Source organism: Lutjanus erythropterus, chromosome 20, assembly GCF_056507025.1.
Source record: "Lutjanus erythropterus isolate fLutEry1 chromosome 20, fLutEry1.hap2, whole genome shotgun sequence".
Classification (NCBI taxonomy): domain Eukaryota; kingdom Metazoa; phylum Chordata; class Actinopteri; order Lutjaniformes; family Lutjanidae; genus Lutjanus; species Lutjanus erythropterus.
This window is the reverse complement of record NC_139336.1, coordinates 8366350-8383201: the sequence shown is the minus strand read 5'-3', so window position 1 is coordinate 8383201 and position 16852 is coordinate 8366350. Positions and strand designations below refer to the sequence as shown.

General features: G+C 39.9%; 1 protein-coding gene across 3 annotated transcripts in view; it reads right to left on the bottom strand.

Moving 5' to 3' along the window:
- Window positions 1–9178: 9178 nt before the first annotated feature.
- whrna (whirlin a) overlaps window positions 9179–16852 on the bottom strand; it is a 202323-nt gene continuing 194649 nt past the window's right edge. For 2 of the 3 annotated variants that reach the window (XM_084746018.1, XM_084746019.1), the window contains one exon: window positions 9179–9888. In XM_084746018.1, coding sequence (XP_084602144.1) covers window positions 9706–9888 — 183 coding nt within the window. In that variant the 3' untranslated portion in view covers window positions 9179–9705. Of the gene's footprint in view, window positions 9889–15634; window positions 15770–16852 lie in introns of those variants that run through there. The other variant, XM_084746021.1, reaches the window with a different exon arrangement.

Here is a 16852-nt window from a genome sequence, read left to right as displayed (position 1 = left end):
TGGACAACCATGGGACCTTACTTCACAAAAAAATATAAATTATAGTCAATGCCCAGAGACAAATCATTTTCTGACCCCTTTGAATTATGCCACAAATTCAACATATGATGTTTTACAAGTCAAAAAAGTTGATTTTTGTCATAACTGAACTATAAGACTGTGAAGATATGTAATTAGAAAGACTACACACACATACACACACAATAGTTGTGGAAGTGACATCATGATTTTCTCCATCCAAAAGCTAACGTTAGCCACTGAAGTTACATGCCCGTGTGCTTTTGTATCAGAACGTGGTCATGCGAGCAGCGGGTCCTTGTTCTTTCACTTCCCAGGTGATAAAAGGACCAGGAGTCGCTGGATTAAAAAACACCTCAGGTAAGATGACGATGACGACGACGATGACATTTGTGAGACCAGGGATGTAGTTCACTGAGCGGTTTCATACAAAATTACACTACAACAAACCTACCACAAACTGTGATGTTCAATTCAACCATGGGTCTCTTTTTACTGCCAAAATATTTTAATGTATGAATTAAATGACTAGCAACACATTTAGTGAGTTATTCAGATCATCAGTGGGAAAATGAAAACTACACACAAATCAGTTATTTTGTAATTTATTCCCATACTTGCTGTAATCTCGGTTAGCACTCCTCTGGCAGCAGCACAGCATCTGTCTCCCACTGCACCATGATGACTGACAGCTTTTGCTATGTTTGTTGGGACACTCTGTGAAGAAGAATGTCGGGTGGAGAACAATGCTGCAGTAGTAATATTTTTTAAACAAACTTAAGGTTATCCTGGCTAAACTTTTTTCACATGTTCTTAAGTCAAACACAAAAGAGAAAACAATTTTAATTTGACTTAATCACAAGATTTTTTTTCTCACTTGCCTATTAGGGCTTCTGTATTGTCACTGGGGCATTATCAGGTTGAAACAGGAGAGGGACAAACACAAACTGCTGCCATAAAGCTGGAGACACTCTGATTATATCATATATCAGTTGACAGGGGTGTCCACATACCTTTTAAGTGATCAGTAACAGCACCTCTACAATGTCATGTTTCCTGCTTCAAACTAAAAACTTCAAAATAAAATCACACAGCTTGCTAGTTTTTTGTGCAGTTATCTTTATTGAAAAATTAAACACACTTTCTGTATAAATAGCATGTCATTGTACAACACTCCTCGTTAAAATGTGCAGGGAGCAGGCAAAAAGATGGACTGACTGACTGACAGGAAAACAAAAGCAAAAGGAGGCAGCTGAAATTAACGCCAACAAAATCAACAGCTAATGTGCAGCTAATAAAGCAGGAGGCACGCTCAGTGAAAAAAAATAAACATCATCAGCAGAGTCAACAGGTGCCATTGGGTGTTTTATGAGTCTGACCTTTGTGGGGAAGCAGTGGTTAAGGGGTGGTGGTGGGGGTGTTTGCTGGGGATGCAAACCGAAGCACCTTGCTACAGCGCGAGCAACAAGTCAATGTCGGAGCTGTCATGTCTCATGTCAGAGGCAAGGCCGGCACCCCTCTGTCTCGGCGTCTGATTAATGAGGCTGTCAGCTGCTTCCATCGCTTCCCTCCATCATCCCTCCCTCCTGGATGGCCCTTTAATATCAGGTCAAAGAGAAGGCCGAGCTGCTATCGACATGTGACGACGAGACGGGGTCATCATGGAGTTAACTCATGAAAAGTTTCTGTGATGAGGAGGTGTGAACGAGTCGTGAAGGTCTAAATTAATAAATATAGGGTTAATATAGTGATGGCTGTTGCTTTATTCATCAGCGTTCACACTGAGTGTCTCTGAGACATGTTTGCATTTATCTACATTTCACCTGAGCACAGTACAGCCAGCAGCAGGGAGGGTTCAGCGTCTCGCTCAAGGGAACTTTGGCATTAATGGACACAGGGAGGTGATAGAGATTGAAATGTTTACCTCAGCTGAAGTGACTTCAATAAAACGATAAAATCAGTAAAATTCTAACTTGATTAATCTAATATTTTGTTGCAGTGTTGCAAAAACCATGTATCTCCAAAATCCAAACTTTTTCCAGTCTTGTGTAAAATAAATCCTTAGCACGATGAAAACTGGTTGGTAATGTATTCTTCTTCAGTTATTCTACAATGAGAAGATTTGGAAAAGTAATCATAATTCTTCAAAATTTTTATTTAGGCAAAGTTCTTGTGTGGCTGCTTACGTTTATTAGGAATGTCTGGCTTCTGTTGTCAAAGGATATGGTTATTATATATTTTATTGCCATGAAACATCATGAAAAGATAAAATTCAACGGCAAATTCATCCCACTAACAAGAACTGTGTATGTATTCAAAGGCTGATATATCTGATTTGAGTGTTTATTTCCACCCCAGTGAGAATAGTTGCACAGCAGCTATTTGGCTATTTACACCCGACCCCTAGGTTAGAGAGCTACAAAGTCTCTGTAGAGAGGAGGTCGTGGTGGATGAATTGGTTAAAGATTTTTAGACTAAGTTGACTTATTATTTTCCTTAAACAAAACAGAAGAAAAGAAAAGAAAAACGTTTTCAGTCATAGTTTAGTTAGATTTGGTTTAGGTAACAAAACTACTTGGTCAGGTTTAGGAAAAGATCATGGTTGTTGTCTCTTTAAATAGCCACGTTAGTTTTTTTATAACCTGGGTGCAAATAGTATTGTTGGCCACAGAAACATGGGTGCTAACAGCATCTGTCTCACTTTATCATTTCATTCCTCTGTGCCATAGAGCTCTATTATTGTCTGAAAATTACTAAACACATCAGTGAGCCACTCTGCTCTGGATGACATGTTCCTTCATTACCATGAACACACACTCACACGAGTTTATTTTGACTCAATCTCACATACAACATCCTGCTGCCAGAAATACTCACTAGAGAACCAAATGTGTGTTAATCCACACCTGAAAATAGTCCCCAACAAACGCACTGTTTATCCCTGTTTGAGTTAACATTTGCTAAAAACTACAGTGCCCAGCTGTTTTAGGAAATTACTGAGCCATTTGTTTTAAAAAGAAATTATATGCTATACTATATATTTGGAATTCTTTTTTTTTTTAACATTTACATCTTCAGTAGGAACCAATGGGCTCAAGGCTGTTGTCAGAGAAAATTCACATTCAAGTCACTGTCAAGTATTAAGAGACAAGAGAGTCTTTTCATGGGATCTGATGACCATAACAATATATCTGCTTTATCCTTTAAATGAAAAACATTTTATTCCTTAGGTAAGGTAGTAAGTATTGTGGAAACTATGTTATTATATTGGTACAATAACTTGTTTATGGCAAAGCATTTTTGAGTTAGTCCTAAAGGCCTTTTGGTAAAAAAGAGGTTTATGAGCTCCCTCAACTCCTAAAAGAAAATTTTATCCTTCCGTTTACTAGAAAGACTAAACAAATCTAAATCAACGCAAAAGTAAAGATTTACTATGTGGTTACCATTTTCCTCTAAAATGTTGCACCCTGCAATGTTTAACAATGGACATACTTTTTTTTTTGTTCCCCTCCTCCTTTTCTCATCTCCTCTCTAAAGGGAGGTGTCGCGTTTGATGCTCAACTCGGAAAACAAAAGCTCTCATCTGTGCGGCTGCGATTCCTTCCAGATTAGATTGTTTTAACGGAGAGTAATTCCACTGAGAGGACGCACTCCAGCTCGCATCTGTCTGAATGTCTTTCTATCTCCTTCTGTCTTGTTATCTGGCTCTTTCTGCCTCACACACACACACACACAAACACACACACACACACTGACACAGATGCATCCTGAATTTTAAGTCTGTTAGTGGTTGAAGTGAGAGCATTATTTTCCAGATACTGTTTGCATCATGTCCTGAATATGCATAGGTCTACGTTAACATTTTTCCAAACTAGATTAATGGATGCACTCAAAAGCCTCAGTTATCTTAGAGACTGAAACTATTTGTATATATAAATGACAGTTCTCACTGATACAGTGGCTTTACATCAAGCCTGGTGTCTTATCAGTGGATAAAATCACAGACAAACATGTTATATAAATCTGCAACAGGACTGGAGTTACTGTTAAAGCCTTAACTGGTGAAATTCTATTTGATTTACAGGCTGTGCTTTGAAAATCTACAAAACACCAGTCACACAGTGGACTTATCTCATCTCGATTCACTTTTTCAGCTGTATCATGTCACTACTTTTATGTTCACTGTCTTTTAAGTCCTCGTTCTGTGAGGCAGAAGGAAATTTAAACATTTATGAAACTCTGTCTGTTTTTGAAGGCAGCTGCATGGTCCTTTGATATAGATACATTATTTGTCTCCTGACCCTGGACCCAAAATGCATTTGAAATCAACTGTACCTGTTGAAGTCGGAAAAGTTAATAAAAAAGTGCTAATAACCCAGTAACTCAAATGTGCCTAATTTTAGATATTTGAGAGGAATAAACACATCATTTCCATATTCAGAGAATGAGAGTGGAGTGGGCGGATTCAAAAGTTTGGACCCAGGCTAAGGCTTTACAAAAGTCTACTTTAGATAATTGCTAGGGATGCACTGAAACTGTAAAAAATGTGGTGTTCTTGCTGAGCTCCAGAGATTGAATTTCTCTCCTTGCTCTAATAATGATGCACACATGTACCTCAGGACATAACAGGTGCAACAAAGCACGTCTCTGGCCAGGTCAAAGGTGAAGGAGCCTTGACACTTTCAACCAGAGAGGGCAGCAACACACTGCTTTTCAGCCTGGTGTTACATTGATCTTTAAAGCTGCATGGAGTGATATGTTTGATCTGAAAGGGAGAATATGCAGGATTTGTCAGTTGCTGTTTGTGGCCATGTTTGTGCCTCCACCCTGGCATTTTTAAATAGACCACACACGGGTCGAACTCGGGCTCATTAAAGTTGTCTCCTTTCATTGTGCCCATACATGCGCAGAACACTTGTAGGGCACTGTGAAATATTCTTAGAGAGTATATTATAAATATTACACATATCACTGTCGGGCAGAAACTTTGTAGGCCCTAAACTGCTAACTTTCAGGAAATTTAATACTTTTTCTCTTTAAATACTTTTGGGCTTTCATACCTTTAATTTATAGGAAAGCTTAAGTTAGGACAGGAAAGAGGGAATGACAGGCAGCAGGGACTGTAGGCAGGAGTCGAAACAACGGCCACTGCAGAGGACTCGGTTCTGCCAACTGAGCTACCAGGTTCCAGGTTGAGCTACACCGATCAACACTGGTTTAACATTTGTAAAACTCACAGACAGACATAAAGGGTGATAAATTGCACTTATACAAGAAGAAAAATAAAATTGTCATAGTATGAGATATTGAGTTTGTGCCCGACAGCAACATTACATACCATTTTATTCATGTGCATTACACGTGACATTTAACTGTTGTGAAAGTTGACTGTCCATGCAGAGCATCAGGGAGAAGTTGGAGCATCGGGATTTCCTAAAAGTTGATTTGGCTGTATTTTGGAAGTGTTTTGATTTGATTGCCACTACAAACATCGAGCCAACTGGTCATGTGCAGTGCAAAGAAAGGCATTTATTTATTTGCTGCTGGATTATGTTGCTTCACTTGTATCAGAAAGAGCACGCACAACAGAGGGAGTGTGCATCAGAGAGAGGCATATCAGAGAGGAGCGCACGCCAGCTGCGCATTATCATAGGAAAACAATGTTTTTTTTTCTAATGACGCCTTTCTAATGGCGAATCAGTGTGATTACTCCTACAGAGAGAGCTTACAGGAATATTGGTGTCATTCTTGGGCCAGGCTTCTGCTGAAAAATTGCAGATTTTGGGCTTGAGCTCTTTAGCTACAGGAGACAGATATTTTTTGTCCTGCTGGTAAGAAAGATGGAGACCAAGGAGGGTGAATATTGGACTGGTTGACAGAAACATGATTCTAAATTAATCAAACTTAATCAGAAAAAAACGTGAGAACTCTGTACAGGTCAGCCTCTTGAGGAGTCTTTCAGCCTTCATGATTGTGAAGAACATATATTTATATGTACTGTCACGGTTAAGGAAGCTGACGGGCCTCAGGGACCTTCAAACTTGGCATACTTTGAGTAAGAAGGCTTGGGCTGCCTGGTAGATAAGCTTAAAGAACCTTGAACCTTAGAAATGCTATATCTACATAATAAGCATGGATGTGAAATGGTCTCTCCAGTCTTGGGAGTTAGTCATGGACACTGTGTCTACCCTCCCTTATAGTGTGAATATATGTATTATTCAAAGTGTAGACGTGTGAAGAACTTGCTCTCCATACTAAAATCTTCTTTGCTATCAGATTTGTGTCGGTGAAATAAACATATATTGCACAAGTTATTTTTCTTTGTTTATGAAATTGAAGACTGCCCAGGCAGGCCTGGTCTTTAGAGGGATAAATAGACTGAAAAGCCTATTCGCCTGTCAAGAAATGATAGATCCTTTTAAAAAACATATCTTGGGATCATTATTGGGCATTACGTGTGCAAACATACTGGATATGGCTATGACCTTTAAAAAAGCCTACCAGTGCATCCCTAACATTTGTTTTTTATTCATTAAAGCATGACATTTTGAAGATAGACAGCGGGGCTATGACGTAAAAACAAAGCATGAATGTGTTGTTCTCTCCTCTCAGTTGTCACCAGAATGATTCAGGAGTGTTTGATAGCAATTTCTCACAGTGCTGCTCTGTTGGCATTCTTCAAAAAGAACCAGACTACCAGTTCACTTCCTTGTGTGTCTTATACAGCAACTCCCCTGGTGACATTTACATTTGTCTTTATTTGCCGTCTCCTTGTTCTGAGCAGATTTTTATTTTTCTCTTTTCATCCATTAAGCACCGACAGGCACACATCACTCACATTAAGCATGTACTTTATGTAACACACATCCACGCACACAACAATTGGATTAATTACTCCAATTACTTCATATTTCTACCTGCGGTCTAATGTGAGTCTCTGGAGTGACACATGGGGGATGTTTGGTGTACATCCTCTCCATGCCTGCGCTCTTCCTGAGAGGAAGCAAATCATCCTCACAGCAACCATCACCTCTCATTCGTTAGTAGAGTCACACTCTCATTCTCATTCTTCCTTTCACTCTACCTGATTGCTTATCTCCTAATTGCTTTTCTATAAATGGATGAATTATGTGTGTGTGTGTGTGTGTGTGAGTGCTCATACGTTCCATGTGTGAGCATGTGCGGAGAAGTGTTTCTAAAATCTTTGGCAGTGTCGTCCTCTAAATGTCTCATTACTCCCCTCTTGGGCGTAATTGCTGCACTGAGCATGGCTTCAGCAAGACCCCCAGGGTGAATATAATTAAAACTATGAAATTACAAAATAAAATCATCAATTGTTATGCAGCGGGGGGAGTAGCAGGAGAAAAGCTGAGCACTCTGAGGGAAAAATTGAGGGCTTTTATGCCCTTTTGAGAGTACCTCCACACTAAGCTGGCCAAATCTGAAAACGTATCTTTGATTCATCATTTTCAATGCATAAAAACTGAGCTTTTCAAAATTGCTCTCTTGAGTGAATGAATCTGAAGACGTATTAGTGTGTAGTAAGAATCTTTGCTACAGTGAAGGTGTTATTAGAGTTACATTTTTTTAAACAGCTGACATTCACTGTATAGTAAGTAAACACTAATAAGAACTACAGGGTGTCAGACTGCAGGCCTGTTTAACGGCCACATCCAGGCCTTGAGCGCAGATCCCAGATTGGACAACCACCTCCAAAAAACATTAAGTTGTCCCCTCCAATAAATTACGTCTAAATGAATTATGTAACTGAAAAGATATGTTTACAGCGCGTTTTTATTCCAGAGCTGTCAAATATTAACGTATTGTCACAGCGCGACTCTGACTGATACAGATGCACAAGGTTATTTTTTTGTGGCTGTATGTAACACACTGCACAGTCATCATAGTATAAAGAGTGAGAAAGTCTTATATAGAGGAAGTGGGGTGGACGGACGGCTCAGACAAACACAAGAGATTAGGTTCTCATCCCACGTGTTAAGGTACATAACATAACTTGCAGTACATGACCTGCATCATGCGACTTTCGTATTGTGACGTTCTTTACATCACATGCATGACATGACAGACATAATGCAATGTGATGTGACGTGACATATCTTTCATGTGACATTATGTCCATCATGTGATGTTATGTCCGTAAAGCAAGTCGCAGGTTTTCTGGCAGCGTCTTATGCAGTCGCCAAAGGGTACCTTGTGCATCAGTATGAGTGAAAACAAGCGTTGTAAAAGTCAATCGGTCATCGGTGGCAAACATTTCATCACAGTTTAGTTAATGATGTTAATGAGTAAATGACGTATACTGATTGTGCCTGTAGATTGAAGCGAATCAGAAAGAGTCTCAGTGATGGTGTAACTAAAGCCCCAGCACAAAACACCTGGAGTTTGGTTTAACAGTCTGTCTACTCCAAAGACCACTGAAATCAGACGGTATTTTAATGAAAATAATTCACATTAATTTGAGCTGACCTACCTTCTAATAATGAATCTCATAAATAGCTTAAGTAACATAGGAAGTGGCTGAAACCAACCTGTTTTCTACTTCTCCTAGTTTGAAGTAAAAGGTTGCATAATGAGCTTATTATGCAACCCTTTAAGTAATTTTTTTAACGTAATGAGATCTGTGCCCTTGGTCTGGCTCATGTATTTTGAAACTGAAGACCATCTAATAAATCATATTGTAGGTTACCATTTACTTTCCTGTAATGACCTCCCTGTATAGCTGTCGGGTCCGCCTGGATTCAGATTGCCTCTATGCACATTGGGATTTGGAGGAAACGATGCAGGATGTTGTTTTCATACGTAAACAGTATTTTCAAATTTAGCTGACTAAGTGTGGACATATTCTCAAACAATACAGATACACAAGGAGCAGTGGAAAGGAAACAGGAAATGATGCGCATTTGTGTGGTACCCATATGAAGATTTCCATCTTTCACATGTACAGTCCTTTTTGATGTCTGATCAAAAAAATATTAGCATGTAATGTATATTTTTGTTAACCTGACATGATTTTGTCCATACGTAGACAGGCCTCTAGCATCACTGTAAAATTTGTGGCCTGAATTATCATCATCTTTGAAATATATATATATATATTATATGTTGATGATGCAACAGAGGTTACGGGTTTTATAATTCATATAGGAGTATCTTTATGTATACAGTATATATGCATCTGTATCTACATTTGTTCATTTTTACATATATAAATCCAAGCTTGTAAAGTCGAGCATGAATCAGTTTTACATGTGCAGTCGTCTCTCAGATAGAAGCAAAAAATAAAATAAATAAACTGACCATTGGACGTGGGAGTGCTACGAGACGTTCCAGTGGGTTTCAAACGGTTGTAAATCCACGTTTCAACACTGAGAACAAACAAAAGGTAGGCTATAGGTTTCACTACTTTCCATTTTAGTGCATTAGGTCTCACAGTGGGGAGGTAACACGTTGAGGAGAATCCTGAACGAAGTCCACAGCAGAAGACTCGAGGGTGGGACGTATGAGAAAGGAGAAGGGCTCAGAGATCAGTTGGTGGTTTTAAGTCTATCTAAATGAGTTGTGCCATTTAATTCAATAGACGCTTGAATTTCTTCCTCCCACGTTGTCCATGAAGTCCTCTTCTCTTGGTGCTGCCCTCTTCATCGTCCTCTCTCCCCATCCGCTCAGCTATAGCGCCACATTGAACTCGGTCACCAGGAAGTCCACGTAGTCCCTCTCTTTGGTCTTAAAGGCCTCAGCGATGAGGCGTGCGGCGTCTCTGTGCTCGCGGCCCCTCAGGGAAATCCCGTTCACCTCCAGGATCACCTGACCCACCTTCAGCTGGCCGCAGTTGTGAGCTGAACCACCCCTCTGTAAGAGAGAGAGCGAGACAAAGACAGAGAAAATGTGAGTTTTACGATTTCAATTCGGAACAAGAACTGATGAAAATCACAATAAACAGGCATCAGATCAGAACCACTCATACAAACAGATTTGTTAATTAGCTGCACGTACCACTGCTTTACTTGCCACATTCACCAATTTTCTCTAATTAGAAACTTCACTCAGGCACAAACAAGATTCATGGGTGGTTCAACCCTGCACAAGTCATGTACAAACAATCTGCAAAGGGCATCAGAACGCCTTCATCTGAATACATTTGGATAACTTTGGGTTTATGGCTGCTCTCACACCTGTAGTTTGGTTCATTTGGTCTGGAACAAGACAGACCAGACAAGACCTGTCACTGACAAGTAAGTCATTGACTGACAGTTTTGGTGATATCCTGTTTTGTCAGCGTTAGATGGACCACAGACGGAATCAAATTTTGGTGACTGACAGCGGGTCGTGTTGCACTTAACTCCACCTCATGTGTTTATTTATCTTCTTTGGTGTCACAAAGAGCTCAAGAAGAAATAACTTATTAGGCTACAACTCACGAACAGACAGGAGCAGGACAGAAGTGGCAGGTATTTCCCTCTTTTCACTCACTTTTATTGGGAAACAGCCAAAATGCGCGAAGCAGGAGCACAGCTTAACACACCTCTGCTTTTACTGCCTTTCACTTTCTGATGTATCAGGAAAAATCCTGGTTCTGATGTGAAGACACACATGTTACAATGGTTTCCAAAAGATCTTGTGTAAATGTAGGCCATACATCAGGGCTATTCAACTTCAATAGCAAGTGGGCCAAATATGTAAATCTCTGGGGTTTTATGGGCCACACATAATACTTTGTCAATTAATGGCTAAAAGAACTCTTACATTTCCCTTTCTCTGCTTTTGATTTCCCCCGCTGTCATCATCCATTTTGTTCAACCCCAGTGGGGATACATGTTCCCTGCGTTCCAATACCTATACTAAAATACTATTTAGTATACCAGAAAGATTTAGTACGTCCCACTAAGTATGTCAGATACAGTATGCCAAAAAATACCAGGATGTCCTACAGCATCTGGTCTAATTTTGCAGTATACAAACCAGCATGTTTTTCTTGCTATTTTGACCCACAATCCTTTGTGATAGGTGTATGAGCAAGAAGGTCAAAGTTCCAGGTGACATACAAGGAAGTAGTATGTCCCAAGTATATGCATATTACATGCAACAGTATGTCCTTTATATGAGAAGCTGCAGTACATACTATTAGCAAAAAGAAAAAGTATGTGATTTGGAAGGGAAGGTTCCCTGCTTCAGGTGAAACTGAATACATGAAATGCATTTCCTATGCCCACCAGTAGATGGGCCAAGTCGATAAACCACACTACACCACAAACTAAACACCACTACTATAATGACTACGCTTTACTTACAATGACACAATACAACCAGTTCCATAGTTTGTTACTGCCTTTACCACTGAAAACTAGCATGGTACTGTAGTTCACTAGCTTCTGAAAGTGAAGAGTGGTATAAAAAAGCCACAAAGTATTTGTTTCAAAACAATTTTTGACATTTATGTCAGAAAATGCAAAAGAAAGTCATGATATGCCAATACAATAACAATTTAAATTTTATTTAGGAATAAATAGGAGTGATGAGTGGTTCACTGGATATAATCCTCTGAGCCCTCTGGCAGAAAACAAGCCATGATTTGACTTGTAGCACCTCTTCACTTTAGATTCTTTCAATACATTTCATTTATTCATTTCTTTTAATGTTCATCTGATACAGTATACATATAGAGTGGAACAGCAATTATCCAATGTAATGCATCATAAGATTTTTAGCTACTGCTGATTTCCAATACCTGTCCCTAGAAGGCATTTAAAATAACACATATTTAATACATTTACCTGACCTTATAAAACTGCAGAATAACTTGCCAGAATACAAATATATAAATACATTTACATACAAATATACACAGCACACACATTTGTGTATCTCTTCAACCCTTCAACTACATGATTGATTAGCTTTTCAAAATTCTTTCAGTTTCATTTTAAAATGTTGATGTTTTGAGTTCAGCCCATTCCATGTATCAGTTCCCTCTATAGGAAAAGACAGTGTACAATAAGAACAACAAACACACCAGTTTATGACTTGTTGTGTCTGGTAAAGTAAATAAACAGTTTTCAGTCCATTCACTCTGGAACTGGTGATTTTCAAAATCAACTTCATGTCTCTTTAGCTTAGAGAGACATTTTCTCTGTGGCCCACCAACCCAGACTGCAACACAAGGCTTGACTGAGCAAACAGCAGGTGCAGGGTGGGTGTAATCCTACTGCAGCTCATAGGTGCTTTAAAAGACATAACCTATACCATATTGATTCCGATCATACATACATGGTTCAGATGTCTCAAAGTAGTTTTATTTATCAAATCACAAACATGACAGCCTAATTTGCAGGCAGCATCTTGACGGCCACAGAAATATTCCAAAGGGTCATATCTGTCCCAGCAGCTGCTGGGAGAACAGGCCTGCCATACATTGTTTTATACAGAAGATTAGCAGTCTTCATCTGGTTGTTTAGTCTGCACCAGGGTTTGATTTAACTAAACCAAACTGGTTAGGTGTGACAGCAGCCTAAATTTGTTATGCTTTTATGACTGTTGTTTATATAGCAAATTGAGGGCGTTGTAAATATTAATGATCAGATCTCCCCAAATATGTATCTACTCATTCATTAATTTGAAATGAGCAATTTGTTAAATATGACATGGAACACTTGTATGATCAAGGCTAACAGAAAAAATCTACAGTAATGACTGTTATTCATGAATTTCATGCTCAGTATGACATGAAGAACAACACAAAACATATCCTTCCTCATTTTGTGCAGTACCAGGAATATATTAACACAATATCATATGTGAAACTATAAAAGAAAATCAACACTGATTCATTTTACTTGATGAATTTCAGTGCTGTGTCATAAAAAGGAACCAGGACATATGTCTTTTCTAGCTGCTATCACTGTTTCATTGAGGAAATATCGTCCGTTTGTGCAAACAGTTGAAAATCTACTTTACTTTTCAGCAGACAGAATATTTTTCATACCAGCAGAAGTCAGAGTTTAATCAAAAAAGCAGTGAAGTCAACTGGCTTCTGTAGCTCTGAGGCCCTACAAAGAGTTTTTACGAGAGTCTGAGCTCCTTACTTTTGTTCTATTACACCCAAATAAACAAGGTCCTCTCAGTGCCCGGGCTAAAATTTAAACATCCACCCATAAATGTGACAGGTACTTCATTAGCATACAGAAAGAGTCGCCCTGTCACAGAAAAACACATTCACAACCGCACGGGCACATAAATACACACACACACACACACACACCCCTGCAGTGCAGTTTGGCCCTCAGAGCACACAGTAACGGCTCAGCAGTAAATGTATGCAGCCTCACGCTTTCGGAGAGAAGTGTGTGATCAACAAAATGAAATGTTTTCTCCTGACCGCCAACCTTTTGTAGTTACGTCATCACACATTTCAAATGTGATTAGAAAAATGTCTGGTATTGACTCACTGAGACATGCTCAGGATGAAATTCACTCAACACACAAGGACTCAGGTGTTGTGTCTTGAGTAAGTCTCAGCTCTTTGGCAGTGAAATCAGGAGACTATGAAAGAACCAGCAGATCGCTGCCCAACAAGTCCCACAAGTATCCATCAATTTCACTATTCTTGCCCACAGTCTGAACTGCTGAACAGAGCTGGTTAGCTTCTATTTGAAGCGAGCATCTGAGGCCGCTCTGCTCTGGAGAGACCTCACTCAGCAAAGTGGATACTCTCACACTTTATGCCACTATTGCTTCTCTGAGGCAAATATAAGTATAAAAGCATATTTGTTCACCTTATCTGCTTCTCTAAGGTCACATAATGTTATTTAGAGGACAGATAGAAGTGATCAAGTCATGCCTGCTGCTCTTTCCCTCTTTCCAGTCCTTTCTCTCACAGACAAGACTGCTCAGAACAGTTTTAATGCCTTTCATTATATATTCAATTTTGACGTCTCTGCCCTGGATAATTTACAAAAAGTAGTGTGGGTTTTTTTTATTTTGAGAGGCAAAATGTTGTGGTATTACATTATTGCAGCTTGGGCAAAGATCTGGCACTCAAAAATTGAATCACCACATTTTGCTGGTGAGCTGATGAGAATGGCTGCTTGTTGATGGCTCATGAATTTCCTGTGCTGCCAATGAGCCAATCGGTTTTTCATATGCCTTCTTCCAAAACACACAAGCAACAAAAGAGGCCACTATATTTCCAAAACATGAAAAAAGAATGTGGATGGTTTCAGCTATTTCCCAGTCGACTTTCTGATGCGCTTGAACCAAACTTAAAACATACTACAGCTGCCAAGAGCCAAAGAGTAGGCAGATAAAGTTAGCAACTAGCTGATGAAGAAAGTGAAACATTCAGCAGCTACAAGCCTGATATTTGCTCAGTGATGACCAGCCTGTTCTCATTCCCAGGTAATATTGATGTATTGTCATACTCAAAACCTATCTGAGTCAGGTGACGTATACATGTAATGGTTTTGGGTTTTGGTGTAGTTTTCTCCTGTCTTTATGTTTATTTTAATTTTATTCTTGTTGAAAAAGACTTTCCTCGTGTGTTTTGGTTGGGTTTATTTCCTTTCTTTGTCTTTTTCCTGCCTGTATTCTGTATCACTTGTGTTTCATTAGTTAATTAGCGCCTTGTGTATTTAGTCTCTGCGTTTCCCTTACTTCATAGGCAGTTTGTCTTTGTCTGCATGTCGAATGTTCCAGCTTTCCCTTGGGCATATTGCCTCAGTGTTTTTGACTGTTACTTTGTTTTCCTGGACCCTGCCTGTTGGATTTGTTAGCCTGTTTCGGCTGCTTAATGTGGTTTTGAGCCTTGCCTGCCTCACCATACTGTAAGCCCTTTGTTTATAGACTTTTATGTGAATAAAATCATTGAAGTGCTACAGCCCTGCCTCTACTTGTCTGCATTTGCATCCACCTCTTCCTTGGTAGCCTGTATGCAGAGTGATAAAGGAGGAGTGGGAAAGGATGGACGAGGTGGTGTGGATGGATGGGCCAAACAAAGACAGGACTTTCATCCAAGAGCCAGTATCTGGTGTGAAACCACAAGTTAATGTAATTTAGTTTTAAGTTAAATAACATTATGTGTGTCACATCACTTGCCTCACTTATGTAATGTAGCATACTTATTTTAACACAAACCATGATGTTTTCCTAACGTAACCAAGTAGTATTTGGTGCCTAACAAAACTGCAACTGTACTGTCTCATAGAGATGCTAAAGAGCACCTTGTGCATCAGTATGAGATGCTCGGGGTGTGAAAAATATTTTGATATTTTTATTTCTTGGTAGCATGTTAGCAACAGCAAATTTATAAGGAAATTAACATCACATCTAACAGGTTCTACATTTTTGTGATCTTATCACCAAGTAAGCCACAGAGCCATGTTTTCCTTTGGGTCAGTTCCTTGTCCTCTTCCTCCTTCTGACTCTGACAGCTGACCACATTATGTGCAACTCTGATGGCTAAAAACACCAGCAGCACCTTCCACACCGGGACTGCATCGTCACATCTCCTGTTTACTGAGCCCACAACAATTACCCTGAGCGGGTGGAACAATTACCCTGTCGCTCGTCAGGATGGGAAGATGGCAGTGATAGGGGGCTGTCGCTTCAGGAAGGGTGATGGAGACTGATAACGGCCGGCCGGCTGGCAGCTTACTCATCTGTACTTCATCCTCAGCAGGCGTGATTGAGGCGATTTGAGGCCAGAGGTTTCATGACTCCACCGTGCTTACTTCCAGCACTGCAGAGAAGCGATATTATACAGAGAAATGGCTTTGATCGGACGCCATCATGTCAGAACCGATGCCCATCGGAAAGCCAGAAACAAAATTACAGTTTTTTTTTCTTGCTTTTTTCCCCACAAAGTAAATGTATCATTCTGATGCTTGGTCCTGACCGGGGAAAGTACTGAGGTTGTGTGCCTTGCTCAAGGGCCTAATAACATTGAGTTAGCTTTCCCCTGATGACAGAGCAAAGTTTCCACAAGCTCACTTTTGCACCTTGAAAACTGAACGTGCAGACAGTCTCCCTACATTTCTGTAACAAGTGACCTCAAGGCTGCCACGTTATTAATGTCTCTAAATTACTGTGAAGCTACACAGTGTTATTGTTCAGGGATGTAGCAGTGGTGTTGTGTAGCTCATGACTGTCTCACTTGTGATCGATGGAGTTTGCACCTCAGCAAACCAAAGTTAAAGAATCTATCCAATTCAAAAACAGTGGAGCAGTAAACGGAGGCCCAGCAATGATTTTAACCTGCTTAAAATATCTACTTACCTGAATGGTTTGAATTAACTTGAACACTGATAAACTGAGCTTGTGCAATGAATTTTAACTTTATTTCAGGCAGCTGCACTGGATCCCCTCACGTCTTTGTCATGCCACAGTGAGAGAGCACCAATTTCCTCTGCTATTATCCATTGCAATCAGCTGCCTTTATATTTTGATTAGTCTCTCAGCCAAGTGTCTGTGAGGTTGAGAGGGATTGGTCAGGGATCGAATCATTTCAATGGTTTCATTTTTAAGTGTATCTTACTTGCACTGTGTGCTATGGCAGAGACAATCCTGAAATACATAAAAAGCATGGCAATCGGGTGGCCAGGTAGCTCAGTAGGTAGTACGGAGGCTATGAGTCCTCTGCAGTGGCCATGGGTTTGACTCCTGCCTTCTGCCCTTTGCTGCATGTCACCCCCCTCTTCCTGTGCAAAAAGCTTGGGCCTGTTATCTCTTTAACTGATGTATTCTCCTGGAAACATTGCCCGTACCACCTGGTGGGAAAAATCCACTCAAGTGAAAAACAGGTGCTATAATACCAGGAATTCAC